At 36.1% G+C, this 20,155-nt stretch overlaps 1 protein-coding gene across 1 annotated transcript in view; it reads right to left on the bottom strand.

Moving 5' to 3' along the window:
* Positions 1-312: 312 nt before the first annotated feature.
* Positions 313-20,155, bottom strand: part of KIF20B (kinesin family member 20B) — a 43,132-nt gene continuing 23,289 nt past the window's right edge. The window contains exons 20-33 of the mRNA XM_049809587.1: positions 18,563-19,775; positions 17,078-17,216; positions 15,992-16,114; positions 15,473-15,533; positions 14,734-14,859; positions 14,330-14,466; positions 13,160-13,315; positions 11,965-12,144; positions 11,181-11,345; positions 6,784-6,987; positions 4,435-4,512; positions 3,548-3,695; positions 1,869-2,011; positions 313-541 (exon numbers count right to left, since the gene is read on the bottom strand). Of these exons, the coding sequence (XP_049665544.1) occupies positions 464-541; positions 1,869-2,011; positions 3,548-3,695; positions 4,435-4,512; positions 6,784-6,987; positions 11,181-11,345; positions 11,965-12,144; positions 13,160-13,315; positions 14,330-14,466; positions 14,734-14,859; positions 15,473-15,533; positions 15,992-16,114; positions 17,078-17,216; positions 18,563-19,775 (2,951 nt within the window). The 3' untranslated portion in view covers positions 313-463. The remainder of the gene's footprint in view (positions 542-1,868; positions 2,012-3,547; positions 3,696-4,434; positions 4,513-6,783; positions 6,988-11,180; positions 11,346-11,964; positions 12,145-13,159; positions 13,316-14,329; positions 14,467-14,733; positions 14,860-15,472; positions 15,534-15,991; positions 16,115-17,077; positions 17,217-18,562; positions 19,776-20,155) is intronic.

Here is a 20,155-nt window from a genome sequence, read left to right as displayed (position 1 = left end):
AAGATTTAATAGAAGACAGTTAAAACCACACAAGTGATGAAAACCATCTTATTTCCCCACATATTGCCTTTTTAAAAAAAAAATCTTTTTGAAGAATTTAAGGATATACAAGTTTTGATGAGTACTCTTTTTTTTCCCACTCAAAGTTATCATAGGTATACAAGCCACCTGAAAAAAGCAACTTAAACCATTCTACACAGGCATAGTTCTTACTGCACAATGGGTAAATTATGAACACTTCCGAAGACACCATTCCTAAAAATACAAGATTCAGACACAAACTTTCTTGAACAGTATCTCATCTTTAATGGAGTCAGAACTGGAAACCATCAGAACAATTCCATATATCTATATACAGACTTGGGAGCATGACTAAGTATCTGTTATTTCCTATATACAATGAACTGAAATAATACAAGGGAAATATGCACTAACTAGGAAATACAAACATGCTTTTGCAAGATTATTTGGCTGGTTTTGATCGTAGCCGTCGCTTGATGATTAGATGATCACTTTCCTTCTCTTTCTGTTCTATAAAGATCTGAAAAAGATAGTATTTCAGGAGTTAATCAGCATTTCTTCAGAGACAAATGACATTCACTTCTAGACCCATGTAACCAACACGGTTTTTCCCAGAAGCTGTTTTCAGAATGAAATGTGCCTATTATCTTTTAGTCAGAGGTCTCCAAGACAGAGTCCATTTTAGTGCATCATAATAAGCAACAAGTACTAGGAACATACAAAATTCTGGTTTTGCTGAAATAAATACCAAAGTCCAAAGAAAAATGTGATGTGAAAGCAGCTCTCACTTCTAGTCTCTAATACTCATTTTGTGAAACAGGAAGTGCTCAGAAAACATTTTTAGCTTAAATCCCTTTAGCTTTCTCTGACTTTCCCGGGATTCAGTCTTTCACTTTTCACTTCCAAGCTTCTTAGCTTCTTTTGCTCTGCATTCCTGTCATTTTCTTCATCCTCCTATGGGCAGCATTTTGGTTTCTGCCACATCCACTCATACAATTTATAGAAAATTCAATAGGATATCTCAGTATGGGCAAACGCTCACAATAGTAAAGGGAAGAAAGGATTGAACAGAATGAAGAGATGTACTTCCAACAGAGCAAGAGTACCCTCAGCACTATAGTTACTGTCAAAACCAGAAAGTTGGATTTCATAAACAATACATCAAGCTCTGGCCTGTAAGACTCTTTATAGACTGGCTTCAACAGGACACCACAATTTAAGCACACGCAGAAGGCTATCTAAACTATGCTTTGGCAAAGCAAGGATATATCCACATCCTGAAGCACCCCAAATATCAGCTGGGCATAAATGGAATTGGAAATTACCTTAGGTGCTCACTTGCAAAGTTAATTGTACATGTAGAGTTTTATCTTTAGTGTTTCAAGCATGCTATTTCCAATCTACGGATCCCTTAAGGGTCTCAATTTATTCTCCCTTTATGCTACACTTACATGAACACCAACTACTAGAAAATCAAATTAAGACTCAACTGCTGTAGTAGAGGAAAAAGTAATCCTCTGCATACCACAACTAAGATATCTATGACTCCAAATTTAAAGATATCTCCATGATTGCTGTATCACCTATATGGTAAGTCAGCAAACACAGAGAAGACAGGTGAGAAAACAGAGAAAATTAAGTAAAACAACAGGAAGAAAAGACCAAAAGGAATGGTTAGGTAGAATCAAGAAATAAGTCAGTACTTTCAAACCTCTTCTGCAACTTGATCAGACTTTCAGGTTTGTTCTGTCCCCCTAATAGTTTACTTTAATCCAAGATTACAGAAATACATTACAGTAACCTCAGTAACCTCAGAGGTTACAGATCAGTAACCTCTCATTACTTACTGAAGAAACAGGGATATCTAGAGGACAAGAAATATCAGTTGAATACAGCTTTCTCTTAGATCGTTTTGGCTTAAGCTCATTTTCTTTGACACTTTCTGGTTCTGCAGACTTGGGAGAGCTTATTGTTGAAATCAGCTTCTTCGCTAGAAGAAAAATTTCATCGTAAATCAATGTCTTACTGGCTTTGTGAGCCTCAAAATAAATTAATAAAGCAAGCTTTATTAAAAACAGTTTAAAAATGAAACAAATGTAGTCTGAAGTTTCAATATAAAAATTCAGAAGTGGTATTTGACTATGACAATTTTCTATAGCTTCAGATGCAAAAGCTTGAAGGACACATTTAAATAGTACATTAAAAGTCAATTAGGAGTCAGGTTTCACTGGAAGTTAAACACTTCAACAGGAGTTGAACAACAGGCTTAACTTTGTGCTGACACAAGCACAGGATAGAGACAATTTTCTCTGTATACTTGTATAGTTTTATCAATCTAGTACTAGCTCTATAAAGTGATGAGTGTATGCATATTATGAGCTAGAAAGAAAGAAGAAATCCCAAACAATACCAAATTATGCAAAAGAAAAATACAGGACATGGTAATAAAGGTTACAAACTAAAACTCATTTGCTCAATTTAAGTATTTTCAGGGTGAAATTTTGAGTAGTCCAAATTTGTCTTCCATTGATAAGGATATGTTGCCCTCATGGAACCAATCTGACAAAACAGGAAAATTTTCAAAGTCCCACTGTTATCATCTAGACTGTCTTAGAGCAGATAAGTAAGATGAAAACTTTACTTGGTACAGAGTACAAGTTGGTACAGAGATCTTGATTTTAACTGTCTATATTGAATAATGACTGACCTTGGTTGAACCAACCAAATAGCATCTTTTAGAATTTTAACACTGGCAATTCCTTGTGCCCTCTACTAATTTTAATCCTTTTTTTAAAAGCACAGTAACTCAGAGATCGTGTCTTACTGTAGGAAAGAATAAAAATATATTCTTCAATGGAAAGTCCTGGCAGCTAATCTTCCCAAGACTATGCGTAAACTTAAAATCCATTAATTGCTTATATTTTCATATATATAGTATTACATATATTTATATAAACATAACTATTTTCACAAGACACCCGCTTTCAGATTCTGTAGCACTCATCTTCTCCTCTCACATACATACATCAAAAAATCATTAATACCATTTCAACAGAAACAAAGCAGACTGGTAGGGGGAAGTGGGATTGCTTATAAAACAAGGAAAGATCTGGAGTTTGGATTCAGCTCCTGATTTTTTCAGAGCAGTATATTGATATTGACTTTAACTGTTTTAATGTAAGCAAGAACAAAGTAACTCAAACATTTTGAGCTTAACAGTTACTATTGCTTTTATGATAAATATATATGCATATATTCCACACTGTGTCCTTCCATTCCACCTGGTTTACTTTTCACACTTAAACTTTAGAACCGTGTAGTCCTTGCAGTCAAGACAGCCTTTTCTACTCTGCAAGATTCAATATAGCAGGCCCCAGTTCAGACTCCATTATTTCATAAACAAAAGAGCAACTTAATGCAGCAGACATATCCTTTAACAACACATACATTAATAGATTACAGTAAAAATAAGCCATTCTACAATGCTCAGAGAACATGGAATAAGCCTTATTTATTCTGTACAAACCTTTAGAGTGAATAATATTAGGAGAACTTTGGAAAAAATCTCCAATTTTTTGTAGTGTCCCATCTTTCTTTTTAGCTGACTTTTTACTTGAAGTAGATTCTTGCTTTCTTAGGGAGTATTCTTTTCTAGACGGCTGTGTAGTAGACATCTGTACAGAAATATGAAATCATTGTTTAAATTGAAAACTGACTTATCTTCAAATCTAATTCCAGACTTCAATGTTATTTTCAAGCTGACATTTTGAGCTTTGCTACTGACACCTCTGTTCTTTATATTAACAATACTACCACAGCAAGCAGTATAGACAATCTCAATTTAAATCCAGAAGAAAAAAAAATTGTCAAAGTTTCACAGAACACATTTAAGGGCGTGAGTTTCTTAAAAAAAAAAGAGTAGATTCACAGTTGTGGAGTATTTCATTAGACAAGCTATTCTAGTTATAAATAAAACAGGAGGAAACTGATGGGGAGAATAAATGTACTACCTACCCTCTGAACCTGGCCCAGATTACTACTAATGCCTAAAATCATCTTTTTATAAAATTGTCATGCATATGGATGACTTGAACCTTAGTTTTACTTCAAAGGCATTTCCTATAACATCACATATACTAATGCTAAGTTCAAACTAGTCTTCATAACTATTCAATATGCAACATCCTTCCCTTCGAATCAGTTTACACTACAGCTAGTACATGTTCCTGGCAAATGCAGACTTACTTTCTTTGGTTAGCTTATAGAATTTAGTAGGAAGACAACATAAGCGTTTAAGAATCCTGTTCAAGTACATAGATAAGGATAAGATACTGCTGCGTAAGAATGTTTGCTCTTTTCACAAGTCCACCTTTACAGAAAAGGCCAAACTTCAAAAATAGAACAAAACCAAACCATTTTCTTGTTGCTTGTAGAAGGTGAGTTAGTCATAGCAGGTTTTGAATTTTTCTTGTTCTCACTTTTCACAAAATCCTAAGAAAATAAATATGACAAGTTTTAACTAAGATTCTTCCAGAAATAATTGGTTTATATTACAGAAGTAGACACTGTTTAAGTTAGATGACTAACAGTAAGGAGGCATTGGCTAATACTGGATAGAGGTAACTATTCAAATATGAATTAAACACTAAAACTTGTGGAAGGGAACTAGAAATACCTGTATTCAAACCATTCTGACATTTACTATTTTCTTCTCTCCATTACTTCCTATACTTTTGGCCTTAAGATATTTGACAAGCACACACACAAATTGAAATTTACTCAAGAAATCTAAATGTAATTTACAGTGACAACTATAAAAACAAATTGGTAGCATAGTACCATTATTAAGCTGTCATTAAAAGATGACTTCTATCTTGTGAAGTGGTGCCAAGAGATTTCAGGTAACCGATAGCCATAGTGACTGTTAACAGTGTCAGAAAAGGGAAGGAGGATTTTGTTCTTTGTTTAAGTAGAAGGGAATCTCTGCAAAAGATTTGGTTTTGTTTGTTTCTAAAAACCAAGGGTTTTTTTGCTATATTTTTTTTTAAATTGAGATTAGCAGTACATGGTTATTTTAGCACCACAGGTTTCCCCTCAGTGCTTAGTTTTAGTGGTGACAAATGTGCTTTTCAGTTTTAGGAAATTTAAAAAAAACAAACTGTGTCTTCGGTAGACTTGTGACAGTTAAAAGTTACTGAATCATTTTATAATCTATTTCCGTTTGGTATATGTAACAAAAATAATTCTTAAGAGTAACATTCAGGTGAATAAAACAGCAATAAGATAACGTATAAAAATTTAGTTCCATGTTATTGAGAAGTTACTTGGCTAAATGTTATCCCATAAGGGTATGAACATGGACTACTACTCTATGAAAGTGTTTAAATGGATTGGTAAAGCAGTGTACTCTAAAAACATGGATAACTATGTTAGATAAAATATATTCATCTGTAGATAAGGTTCAGTACTTTTTCAGTGCCTTCAGATGGCTGGTTATTTTTACACCTACTTTTCTAGCAGCTTGAGAGAATACTACTCTCAAAGAAATCTGGTTCAAGACACAAGAAGTTGAAATCAACTCTGGACATTCTTCCAGAGTTAAGTGTTGAATTCCAGATGAATTAACTTACACAGCTTTTAACAGTTACTTTTGCAATACAGGTTTACCAAAATGAGTTTATTGAAGTACTGTGGAAGACTAATCACTTCAGTGATTACTTCCTTAACTATTTTACTAAGAGATTAAAAAAAAAAAGAAAAGGTATCAGTTGGGAATGCTTGAGTGAGAAATGCTAGAAAAGCATCAGATATTTCCGTCTCTAGCTAAGACAAGCTCACTCACTGAAAGAGATCACTTGCCACCTAGCCAAATCATCCATGGGTCATATCCCTCATGCTCACCTGTTAGTTTCAAAAGTCCTCAGAAGTATAGAGATTCATAAGCCCCATAAGGAGGATTACAAATAAGTACGTACCACCACAATGTGGTCTCAGGGTTTCATAGCCTCTGTAAGTGTCTTAGAGATAGCTGTGGTAGTGCTAATGCTGACAAAAAGCAGAAGAAAGGAACATGTAGTTCAGGTAGGAGCAGTGAAGATTTTCACCACCTTGAACAGCTGTAGAGCCTTAGTCTCACACAAACATCATAACACATTAAGAAGGCTGGAGCATATAACCTAGCACAACTGAAGGAATTCAAGTGGAATTAAGATCTACAGAAAACAGGGAGGTTCAGGTGCTGGTGCAATTACTTCTGTATAGTCCCTCTAACTACAAAAAGATCAAAGCAAACACAGGCTGGAGAAATGAAGTCAAAGGAAATAGTCTTGAGACTCTGAAATGCATTGACTAAGCCCAGGGCCTTAACTTGTAATCGCCTATTAGAAGAGATTATAAGCGATACCAACGATTGCCTAAACCAGAAGAAGCAATTCTATAGACCTTATCAGTAAACCTACAGATCAGAGCTGGAGACAGGAGCAAATGGTACCAGCAGGGAGAAAGAAATGTTAAAGATAAAGAAGTGAAAGTCAGGGACAATGGGCCAGAGTTTGGATAAACTGAAGTCTATGACCTTATTCACCAGAGGCCAGAAATCGACCACTTGCAGAGCTGGGGGCAGGGAAGAGGTTTAAATATACCGTAGATATATCCTTAGGATCTCAGTGAGAATCAGAAGAAAAAGACAGGATTTTAACAAGTGATCAGAGTAACACGTTGAAAAACCGCACAACATATTTTGTCAGTTGGTCTAGGTCATACCTCATCTACCTCTTCACTCTTCCTTTTCTTTCTTGGCTTGAGCATTTTAACTGTAACTGGTAAGGCACTGCCCTGGTGCTTCACCTCTATCTTATTGGGTTGCAGAGGTGTGAACTGGATTTCCATCTCTGGTTTTGGGAACCGACTAGTTTTTCCATTTTCTGTGGACACTTCACAAGAGTCAAGGACAATTTCTGAATGGTCCTGCAAGCATATGGAAATTTCAAGAAAACAAGTTTTAAAATAACTATGAGTTTAAAAACTATAATACATATCCCTCCCTAGTGGACTGCAGAGTAAGCATTCCATTTTCCAGCTGTTAGCTTTCATTATAATAGAAGTGAAGAAATCTACTTCAACTATAGCAGAGTTTAACTCTTATTTTCTAAAGCTTCTTTGTTAAATTTCAGAAAGTTAATATTTTTATCTATCATTACACAACTTAAAGTTTTCCTTGCTGAACTCAGCCTGATACTTTGTTTCCAAGTCATTTTCCTCAAAGGCAGAGGCAGCTAGTCACAGCTTTCACAGCTAGCAGTAGTAAAACTGACATCATTTTCTTCACCTTAACTCTGCTGCTCCTTAGGAACTAGGCAGTAATAGGAGCTTTTGAGAGAAAAGTATACTCTTTCTCTATCTGACCTTTAGCAAGTTTTCGCTTCCCCTTTTACACTAAGGAAGTTAATTGTGTAAGTAACAAGGTCCAACTGGCAAGCTACAAGCCAAATTCAACCCATGAGAGACTTCTACATCACTAACTGTTCTCTGGGGGAAGAGCAGGCATTCAGGCAGCATCACTGCCTGCAAGCTGAAGACCTTGTCTTGCACCTGCTTACAGCCAAACCGCAAAAGCTGCACAGTGAGGGTGGGGCAGAAAGGTCAGTTTGCACAACTCTTCTTCCCCAGCAGCACTTACCTTCCACCATCCACACAACCCTGTTTTTCTTAGCAACACCAGCAAGGAAATCAGAGCTGTGGGCTCCCCAGCTCTTGCATCTCCGTGGCAGCAGATCAGCTGCTGTCTAGCATACAAAAGTGAACTCGGCAGGTTTGAATGAAACCTGGAAGATAGGCTGCTGGGGTCGGTGGTGGTGAGAAGAGGCAGGTGGCTGCTACTACTGCTCCTAGTAGGGCCCCAAACAGACTAGCTGCTGTTACTTCTTATGCTGGTTCACCCTGAAGGGTACCTTCCTCCTCTCAAAATGGAACATGACCAAAGCTCATGGAAAGCCAAAAGGTAGTCACCTTCAACAGGCTCTGCTGGGATTCTGAATGACAATACCACCATCACCACTGCATTCCCAAGAATGGAGTTGGTTAATAAGAACAATTCTCTTTATAACTGCTACTTCATGAAAGAGTTAGCAATCAAAAAGTTACACAGGAATAGTTAGTGCCATTAACTAACACAAAACCACACACAGAAATCCTCCAGTGGAAGAAAGCAATTCCAATTTGCCCTGCTATTGTTCATCCATTTAAAAGGGTTTGTGTTTTTTTGATTTCTAGATGACTTATGGTTGCGGTGGGTAAAGAGAAGGCACAACTGTCCTTCCTAAAATCCTGCAAGAAGCAGGCAGCACTTGATAAAACTAATAGGAAATAAAACAGGTAAAATAACATACTCCTATATGAAGAAGCTAGCCATCTTCTGGAGGTGGTGGAAACAGGTACTGTCAGCAGAGATTAGAAAAATTTTTAGTAGAAATACATAAAATCTATTTGTAGATGGATACTCTGAGGATCAGGCAGAGATGTACCTTCTGACACTTTTAATGCAACAGCTAAGAGTGCTGGGAGAGTATGGAGTGAACAGATGACAAGGTGACCAAGATTACATGTTATCATTAAACAGCATCTCCCTTTGCCACTCTTGGAGACAGACTATTGAACTAGATGGACTGTTGGTAAGACCCAGAAGGGCACATCTTATGATTACATTGTGAGTAGATGTTACTGCCTTAAACGATACACTGGACTGTTAAAGACTATATTGAAAGCAATGGGGGGTGGAACATTCAAACATTGGGATACACATTTAGCAAAAACCACCTGGTTAGTCAACACTAGAGGATCTGCCAATCGGGCTGGCCTTGCCCAATCAGAATTTCTACATACTGTAGAAGGAGATAAAGTCCCTGTGGTGCACATAATTATGCTAGGGAAGACAGTCTAGGTTACTCCTGTCTCAGGCAAAGGCAAACCCGTTCGTGGGATTGCTTTTGCTCAAGGACCTGGGTGCACTTGGCGGGTGATGTGAAAGGATGGGCAAGTCCAATGTGTGCCTCAAGGGGATTTGATTTTAGGTGAGAACAGCCAATGAATTAAACTGTATGACATTAATTGCTACACAACCCTGCCACTGTATGCCATCATTACTATAATTGTTATATGCTATACCAATGGTATTACAGTAAGAATTACTTAGATTAAGGAACAATGAACTCTGATAAAACAGAGTTAAGCACAGTAGTGATGGAATCAGAACTGACTTCAGCATGCAACTACACACCATCCTCCTGCTGCAGCCAATGTCACTCACCTGCTGCACCACACTGAAGCCTGATCCTGCTCTGCCAACTGAGTAGACTTTGCACAACCCCTCCTGCCCAGAAAGACTGTTATGACAGGTGGAGCCCAAAGGCATGGAATAAATGAACTCAGACATTTTATAGGGATAGCCCATAGACTAAGGGAATGATATCTCTGTGGGTGTGTGTCTCAAAGGATAGGAAAGGTGATGGTGATTAATTGGGATATATGGAAAAGTATGGGACCTGAGCATGACATAAGTGGTATAGAGTAAGGGGGGAGTTGGCCGGAGTGGGGGGGAGGGCAGATCAGTGCTCAGGAACTAACTGGGCATCAGTCAGCAAATGGTGAGCAATTGCATTGTGCATCAATTTTATATATTCCAATTATTTTATTATTGTTGGGTTTTTAAAATATCATCATTATTATTTTCTTCCTTCCTGTCCTATTGAACTGTCTTTATCTCAACCCACAAGTTTTACTTCCCCCACCCCAATTCTCTCCCCCATCCCATTGGGCAGGGGGAAGTGAGTGAGCAGCTGCGTGGTGCTTAGTTGCTGCCTGGATTTAAACTACAACAAAGCCTCTGCCCCATAACCCTCTGATGGCCTTAACCTCTCCTAATCAGTGTCAGCTTCTTAGCCTCTCCTCACAAGGCAGGAGGTGCATATCACCTCGATAACTTTGGGGTTTCTTCTTCATCTCCACTGTCTTTCCTGAGAATTATTTCTTCCCCTCAAAACTTTACCCCATTCACTTTCAACACCACCATAACAGTTTCTCACAATAATACTGTTAGCATCCTCTCCTTATTCATAACACCAAGTATTTTTGCTGCTGGCTTGAGGTAAATGCTTCAGCACCAACTGTTCACAACAATTCTTCTCTAACTAATTTTATAGCATAACTAACCAATTTTACGGTGCATTCTTAGCTGCTATTACAAAGCCGTATAAAGCAGTAACCCTTGAGAGCTATCCTGTCCTCCTCCCTCATACATCACAAGCTTTATCTATATGGCACTAGCTGAATTGATGAAGTAGCAAGAAACTAGCCAATCAGTCTTATTTGGCAGTAGACAGGAAAGAGATGGAGATGCATTTTGGCATTCAGTCCAGTTCTGCAACAAGACAATCACATCATCTAGCAGCCAGGGCAGAGACTGCTAGGAAATCCATGTTCAGCCCTGTTCATTATTAATTAGCCACGCAGCCACATAGCATTAATAATTCAGTTTAGCAGAACTACCTCATTAAACACTGTTCATGTAGCACACAAGGGTTCGGTCAGAATTAGGAGTCTTAGTACAGTTGCAAGACTTTGAATTTTTGTTCAGAAAACATGTAAAGTAGATATTTTCTTTGTGTAATCTTCAAATATTGTTTTGGTTTAAAGTGGGATGCAAGATACTGATTTGTTCTTGTGAACCCCCCATATGGACTGTCAGCTCTAATTACAGAATCATGTCTATTACCAACACTATAGGTAATATCGGGAAAGTTGTTTGAGCTGAAATCCCCTTAACACTGACATAACCAAACTGAGATGACACTACAAATATTATGTCTTCAAATCTCTAGAATCTGGATTTAACTAGTTTTTCCCTCAGGTACTTAAGTTGTATAAAGTATAGAGAGGTGGTATTCCATTAACTAAATAACTTTCTCTTCTGAGAGTGAGTATGAAATAGGGAGAGAGAAAGAATGAATACAAACTCAGAACTGAAGATAAAGCATGGAGAACTATGAAAAATAACTTTTGGGAGATTCCCAATGTTGCTAAAATATATACTGAGAAAACAACATAACAAGAGTTATTAACAACATATCATTAGTACATACCTTCTATAAATATAACACACATACCTCTTTGTTTACAGACTGATCTATTCTATCTTGTCCTTCTTCAGGTAAAGATAACTCTGCCAAAGACTGAAGACTTTCATGGTTAATGCGTTGTTTCAATTCCTTTATAAAGTTATCTTTCTCAGCCAGCTGTTTTCTTAGTTCTTCTCTATCAGTTTCCTTATCCTAATAAACATAGCAAAAATCACCACAAATTTCTTTTGCCAATCTTGCAATTAACGTATACACGAGCAACATTACAATTACTTGGTAGCATCAGTTTTAGAATCGCAGGCTAAAACAGCCAGCTATCCAACAAAAAGCCGATAATTTCATGTATGTGTGGCCACTATGTAAAGTGAAGAAAAGTCATAACAACCTGGGGAGATGTAATGCAAATTTTTGTATTTTACTCTACTTACGTAGAGTTCTAAGAAATTGACCTCCCATTTGTTCATGAAGTCCTTGGTGCTATGAAAAAGGCAGCAAATGTGATAGCTGTTTCAGATCAAATGTGATAGTTTTTTCAGATTTCTAGTCCAACATTGCAATCAAAGGATCAAATAGGCTTGAGTGCTTATTTGAACTAATAAATATTTTGAAGCTTCAGTTACAAATTCCATTTCAAAAAAAACAATATTTTTTTTAATTAACTGCAAATGGTTTCAATATGACAGTGTTTTAAAGCAAAAAATAGAACAAAATGCAGAGCAAATATAGTGTTTTGCAGAATTAAGGGCTAACAAAAAAACCCACAAAAACCACCCCCCAGAAAAATCACACAGAAACAAGAGAGACAGATTACCTTTCCTGAATCCTTTAGTAGAACAGCCTGTTTCAGTTCCGCTATTTCTTTATCTTTGTCTATGGCGTTAGAAGCCAAAGTCTTGAGCTGTACTTCCAAAGCTTCTACTAATTTATCTCTTTCTTCACGCCACTTTTGAAGATTGCTGTCCTTTTCTACCACCTGTGCAGCAAGTCTTTCCTAAATGGGGAAAAAAGAGGGTAGAACTGAACACAACTTCTGCACACTATCTGAACTGTTCTGATAGTTTGGTTTCACATAGTACTATTTTATGGCCTTAGCAAACTTGAGAGCCCATGTAGATTTTAAAAAGCTCAAATATAACTAGTTTCATTACAAAAATGCAAAAGCAAACCATGCTTCAATTATAAAATCTGTATGTATATTTATACTCTTTATGAAGAGAATTTTTGGTAAGAGCCACCACTTCTGTTTACTTGCTTTGCGATTTTGCTACTAACAAAGTGAAATTAGTCCTAAGCTCCTAACAACCTCCTGTACTGATTGCAGGTCCAGAAAGTCATCACTAACTACATCTAGATACAAATATAGTTTTAGATTGTACAGATTCATATAATAATTTCATATGCTTAAGAAATTACAACCTCGACACAGTCCAGTAAACAAGAAAGGTATCCACCTTGTTATTAACTATTAGTCAGTCTACTTTGAAAGCAATATGGGAGCAAAACCACTAGCATTTTGACCAAGTATTTTTTACACCATATATGGAAAGAAGCTTTTTGCCACCTTCTGCTTGCTTTTTCTCTTCCTTCTAAAGTCTCATAGGCTTTTTTCTTTTTTTAAGAAAAGCCAAGCAACAAATCTTGGTTTTCAAAGTATGTTTTCTTAGCTTCATTAAGTAGCAATTCATTTAAGTATAGGTTACTTATTGGTGGTTTACACACAAGATGAAGTTTGAAGAAGTCATAGTGAGGTGGTGGTGGTGATAGGATAGAAAGGAACAGACATGTTAACTTCCGTTACATATTATGCTTTTCCACTTTGTGATCCTCTTATTCTTCCCTTTTCATATTGAGGAGATCTCATCTAGGCTTTGCCATGTGATAAAGTGACAGGACATTGACAAAGGCCAGCTACTCTCAATTGCCAATACTGTTAACACTTGACATGATATTTGCTTTGTACTATATATTTATACTAGAAGACTCTGCTGAGACCTCCAGTCACTTACCATTTCTGCTTGTTGCTCTACATGATGTTCTCTGTACTCCGCAAATTTTCTCATTTCTCTGTTGCGATGGCTCTCAGCTTCTTTTACTTGACTTATGAGTCTCATTTTTTCCTCCAGCCACTTCTTTCTATCGGTTTGATACTTTGCCTCATTTTCCTATTTTAATGAAACCAGAAATAAAACCACAGGTAGAGATAAAAGAAAAAAAAGTAGTCTTAAAATCCAGATTACCGTTAAAGGGATTTGTTTCAAAAAGATAACAGAAATACAGGCACAGTTTTACTCCAGCATATTCCCAAGTGCAAGTATTACATTGTCATTTGTTCTTCTCCATCGAAAAAAATTAACAGTTTTCAGCACTTATTATTCAGACTGGCACATCTTCATGGAACAGAAATTTTTTTTTTTCTAAAAATGCTTTGGGTAAGTCACGAACATTATAAAAGTTACACCAAAAGTAATGGTAAAGAGACTCTTTTAACTTGCAAATTCCCAATCTTTTATACTGCCTTACAGGACATGTTAGAAAATTTACTTCTACTTCAAAACTAAAAGGCAAAGAACGCAATACAATTTGAATGGTAGGCAGAGATAGTGCATACCCAAGAACATCATTTCAATCCACAGCAGCTTTGCCTCCTTTCCTATCACAATCAAATCTCGTCAGACATTCTCCCACATAAGACAGAAGGCATCTGAAAAGCTGCTTGGAAAAAAAAAGTCTACTTTCTAATCCAAGGAGTATTAGAGGTAAGTCCTCAGCCTAACAGGAAGGGCTTACAGGTCATACAGCAAGAACAAGATCTTGAAAGAGTTTGATTTAGTTGCCCAAGCAACTGTCAGGAAAGAGGTTCCAAATGGCTATCAGGTGTTGGATTGGTGAAAACAACTGTAAGAGGAACCCAGCTACAGAAGCCCCATCCATGGTAGCATAACAGTGAAGGGTGCGCTCCATTACGGGGCATCAGTGATGCCATATATTACAAAGACACTGCATCCAGACTTTGCTGCACTGATACACTGCAGCTTTTAGAGGAGATATCTTTTACCAGTGTAACAACTTGTCATATCATGCCCTACCTCTGGAAGACAGCGACACAAAAAAAGTTTAGACCCTAAATGACAGTTACAGCCTTAAACGTAAGTATGAATTATGTCACCATATTTTACCTTCAGTTCTTTTTGCAGCTTTATTAATTCCTCATTTTCATTTATGTTTTTCTTCTCATTTTCTCTCATCTTTTGCTGCCAGTCACTATTGCTCTGGGTATTCAGCTCTCTGTATTTCTGCTTCCATTCTTCCAGTTCTAGTCAGTACACAAAATGAGATTACATAATGTATAGTTCAAATGCATATTTGACCATATTCACATCCTTCTACTGATGTTACTTGGACTTATCAGCTATAACCACAAAGAGACAACAGAAGCCTTTAACTGTTAGAAGTTCATTATGTACTATATAAAATTAATGCCTAAATAATAGTCAACAAATAAAAACAGAAATTTAGAGCAGCTGTCACAATACATCCAAACCAACTTTGCCTCCTTACTCCCTTTCCATGGAGAAATTACCCCAAACTAGTCTGTTGGTCTCTTCTGATTTGGCTTCAAGCACTTGATCTTGTTCAATCTGAGTCTGTTCTTGTTCTTCTAATGTCATCCGCATATCTTCAATTATTTTTTCCTTTGCACACAAATCTGAAGATTTGAGAATAAATTTACAGATGAGTCCCCTCCTAGTTCTCACCATTCTCTCCCAAAGTGCTTTCATTACAAGTTGTTTCCCCATTCCCCAAGATCAAAAGCTCTGTTTGTAAGAAAAAAAACATCTCTACTCAACTATCCAAATCCAAAATTCTTAAGCGATTCTCAACTTGATTTAGGTGAGCATTTCAGTGTTTAAGTCAGACTACAGCTTGTATTATATGAGAAACTAACCATTGTTTAACAGCTAAACATTTACCAAACCTGCAGAAACTGTCATTGTGTTAGTTCATGTTTCAGTATTTGATCTTTTTTTTAAATGGCCAATAAATACCAACATTTAATACGTTAACACTGATACAGCAAATCCACACTTCCTCTATTTCTTATTCTGAGACCGTTTCTTTGCTTTCAAATACACTTGCTAATAATGATTCAATAAAAATTAGTTCCTGACAGTAACATTTTAATATCTAGGTTGGAGTTTCTCAGTATTTTAAAATACAAATATACAAGACTCCAAATTCATTAACAACATGACAACTCATTATGTTGCCATTACACACCAAAAAAAAAAAAAAATGGAACAATAATGGCTTTTTCTGACCTTTACATGTTTTCTCATACTGTTTGGAGATTTCTTCCAGCTTCGCGTTATTCAACTGCTCCTAAATATCACATTGAAAGCAAATTAAAGAAAACATGGTGAAAAAATAAATATACATATTAGAAATGTGTATCTTTTCATTCTGAGCTTTAATAAGTAATGAATAAAGTATTTCAGACAAACAGTCCAGAATAAATAAGTTTTTCATGTGGTGTAAAGGAGCATTCATTTAGAGGAAGACATTACTACTAACATATCTAAGTGTCACTAATCAGAATATCTACAGGTAGTAAGTATGTATTTACTAGGCAGATTAATTTATTTAAAACAATTTGACAATGTCCTGCATTGAGAAGGTCTTCAAACATTTTTCATTCATCTATTAAAACTAATTTCAGCTGGCTACTTTTATTTTTACTCCAATTTCTGTAAGCTTTCTCCCATTGCTTGGAAACCCTACCTCGCTAATGGATTAGTTAAAAAAATTAAGAGCAAGTAACCTTTTAAAAAATAGAATACCTTTTTAAGTTGCAGGATTGTGCGCTGTTTGATCTCTAGTTCTGCACTAAACTGGTTTTTAATTTTCTGAAGTTCATTAACTTTATTTCTCAGGGATTTCTCCTCAGATCGCATTGTACACACCTGTAACAATGCACAAAGACAGCAAGCAAAGCCAACATTTAGCTATAAGCCTTTTACAGTCTCCGTAAGTTATCTAAAAAACCAAATATCTTAATTAGAAGTCAAATTTTTGAAGCATCTTAGCTAAATTTCAGGGGCTGGAAGTGAACTATACTGTACATTCTTCCTAGGGAAAGATTTTCACCACAGAGTATTACATGTGGCAGGGGCAAAAAGATCCCACACCAATAAAAAAAAAGTTTTCTGACATGTGATCCCATCCACTCCTTGCTACTGCTCAGAGGATTATACACTGAATGTTGAATAGGAAAAGATCCTCAAACATTAGGCTGCTGGGGAAGACATTAATACTTTTTTAAAGCTTAACTTCCAAGCCCAAACTCTTGCAATGATCTTTTGTATTTTAAGTTCTTGTGATATCCCATGAGGTTCTAAGAAATCTTAGTACTTGATAACTAAATACTGACAATTAACATCAGTAGAAGTTACTCCATTTTTCCATTTCTTCCGCCCAACCTCAAAAGAAAACATTGCTCAGAGTTTAAAAAAGTCTCTAGAAATTAGTGCTTTTCTTTACTGATCAATCCATTTTTTCTTCCCAGAGATCAGCATTTTCCACAAGTCTGAGGCTTTCAAGTCAGCAAAGTAAGGCTACTGTTGTGATAAAGATTATAAAGCCCTTATCCATAGTTTTCACAAACCTTTTTCAAGTGTATTAATAAAATTTACTTCCCCTCTTCAATATCTGTACTAACCCATGTTTTGACATCTAGTCTTATTGTTAGCTTACAGCTTCAGTGGCAACGTAACCTAAGCTTCACTGTTACTCTAAATGTATCACTCAAAATAGCCTTACTATGAATCACTTTTAACATTCCTAACTTAAGGTTTGTGAAAACAAGTTTTAATTACAGAACCCCAAGCAAAAACTTGCTGAGAAATATTTGGCCTACGGTTACCAACCTCTTTCTGTACTTGCTGAATTTGTTTCTTGGCATCAGAAAATTTGTCTTTCAAATCTGTATATTCTTCATCCTTCCTCTGCAAATCTTTTTTCAAACTCTGTACAAGGGCAGAGCTCTCAGAAAGATCTTTACGTAGCCTTGTGTTAGAAATTAAGAGACATAATTAACATTTGTGCTACACATCTCAAAGAAACAGCTTTTACACATTAACTCAGGCTCTTTGACTGCTGGTTTTATTTGTGAATAAAATCTCAGATCTATCAGACCAATGACAAGCTTTCTAATTTTACTTTTGGATTTCAGCTTCTTATTATATGGTCCTGAAAAGTAACAAATTGCTCAGATTTACTTCTGAACACTGCAATTACTATTATTTATTTATTGTTTTAGTACAGCAGAGCAACCATTTTTGTCATTAGGTGTCCTTACATAGTAAGGAAGTGAACAAGGTTAATATCAAGTAAGTTTAAACTTGATATCTACATACGAGAACTTGTAAGAATCAAAATAAATAAAAAATCAAAATAAAATAGAAAAAATGACATTGCAACAACTACTGTTGTTACAAGTGCTACAAAGTAATTAAGAAGTTTGATGGGTTTATTTTTAAATTATCATATTTATTTTAAAAAGTTTACAGAAAGACATCTTGGATTTTTACTTTAAAACTAACCAACGGAAGTTTTTTTAGATTCTGTAATTGCCAGTACAAAACAAGGCCTCACAAAAGGAAAACCTTTTAAAGGTTTTTAAAGCTTTACAGGCACAGGGTCAGGGATCCCCAGACTTTCCTGCTAAATTGTACTTTAGAGTATATGCAGGTATCCACAGATATGGCACTAAAGAAACCCTATTCAGGAGAAGGGCTACATAGCATCTTAAAGTCGTTTTTTTAAAAATATAATTTCTCAGATATATTTATTCTCTTATTTCTCAAAGTTTTAAAAAGCAAAGGGGGCTGAGGGAAGTTCTACCCTCCCACACCCATTATTCCTTCTGTGTTCATCTAGAATAGCTATTACCAAAACCAGCTGTTTACTGTTTAATCCCTGGGCTCCCTTTTTTTTTTTTCCTTTCTTCTTTTCCTTTACACCATTCAGTCCTTTCCAAAGAAAACACTGCCTGCTTTTATACAAGTTACAGGATATAATATTAAGCTATATGCCATTTCCTCCGGAAAGGTCCACAACATAAAACCATTAGAAATCCCCAAATAATTCATTTCTTTGCATGCTCCTGTTTCCCCCTACAATAGTTCCACATGAATTAGATTTATTTTTTCAAAAGGAAAAAAAGGAAAAGATAGCCAGCAGAATATGCAAATATAAAAGTCAAGTAGTGTATTAAAACTTGTTAAAGAAGGAGTTTGGTTAATAAAGTTGATAAACATGCACATGTGTTATGTCAAAATAAACTGATGTTCACAGAATGTAGTTTTAACTTGATTCCATTCTCAAAGGGCTATGAGTTCTCATTTACTTACAATTCTACAGATTTTATTTGTTCATCCTCATTTTTCTCCTTTTCCTGAAGGGAGTGTTTCATGTTCTCCAAGCTGTTCATCAACTGCACGACTTCCTCCTTCAGATTTGCTTCTTGATCATTTAATACTTTCAGATTTTTTTCTGAATTGGCACATTTCTCTTGCAGAGCTACTGTATTACTTTCCAGATTTAAAATAATAGATTCTTTTTCTTTAAGTACTTCTTCTAGTTTTGCTATGCTCTCATCTTTAGCTCTGAAAGCCTCCAAAAGGCATTCAAGTTCTCTTATTTTTCCCTGATAGCTTGTAACTTCCTCCTCAAACTGTGCAATTACTCTGTGATCTTCTGCAACCTGTTTTTCAAGATCCTGGTTTTTCTTCTGGATCTGCTCTTGTAACTGATTCATAAGATCTTTTTCCTTTACAGACTGACTATCTTTATTTGCAATCTCATTTAATTTTATTTTTAGTTGATTGTTATAGTTCTTAGTGTCATCAAGTCCCTTCTTTAAGTCTTCAACTTGTTGAAGTAGTTCTTGAATCCGCTGACTTTTTTGTGAAGAAGTCTTAATAATATTTTTGCATTCTTCCCAAATGCATTCAACACTGCAGTGAAAGGAGCTCTCCCGTCTCAGATCTGCTGTAGAAGCCGTTTGGGACTGCATGCATACAGGACTCAATTGAGCTCTCTCTGGTTCATCTTTTTGAGAGTCTAAGGAACCGTTTAGATTAACTAAATCAACACCCATAGCATAAGACTCTAAGTGACATTTATACAACTCATCTACTTTGGACTGCATTGTTTTAATTTGTGATACTTTATCAATTATATTTTGTTTGGCAACTTCTACTTCATCATTTAGCTGAATAATCTTTTCTTTTTGTTCCCTGTTTATAGTTTTCTGTTTGTCTAATTCAGAAACAATCTCCTGATAGGCAGCTTGACACTGCTGAAGTTCTTCACTTAAGCCAGAAGCCCTTTCTTCAGAAGCAGAGAGCTTGAGATTCAAGTTTGTTACCTGCCCACTGAACTCTTCTTTTTTGGTTTTTTCTCTTCTGCATTGTTCTTCAAGTGCAGCTAGCTGACCTTCCAAAGTTTCAGTTCTTTCCTTCAGTGCTAGTATTTCTGCGTAGTTCTCAGAAGTATTTTTTTTCACATATTCAGTTGTCTTTCTCTCTAGAGGGTCATCTTCCCAACTTTTCCTTATGTCTCCTAAAAGAAAAAAAACAAACAACAACAACAAAAAACCAGTTCAGGTTGATTAAAATCAATAGTACAAGTCACTAGCAATACCAATAGCAATTACCATACAGAAAAAGGTAACATCTGAAAGCCACACCCTCATATCATATGACATTTTTAAATCTTGAAGTAGTTAAAGCCCTCTGAATGGTTTAACATGGAATAGGTGCCTCTTAGGCTTCTAGACATAGTGTGCAGCAAGGTGTTCAAGCCTTAAAGAACACCTTGCCACAGCTCTATTCCAGCCTTCTACTCTGTGCCACTAGTAGAAAAGTCTAGCTAGTTTTACTAATATGTAGTAATATCTATGACCTAGCTAACATCCACAGTTATATCTAGTTTCCACCTTC

Source organism: Accipiter gentilis, chromosome 9 (assembly GCF_929443795.1).
Source record: "Accipiter gentilis chromosome 9, bAccGen1.1, whole genome shotgun sequence".
Lineage (NCBI taxonomy): Eukaryota > Metazoa > Chordata > Aves > Accipitriformes > Accipitridae > Astur > Astur gentilis.
The sequence above is the reverse complement of the archived record's forward strand: the minus strand, read 5'-3'. Positions and strand labels throughout refer to the sequence as shown.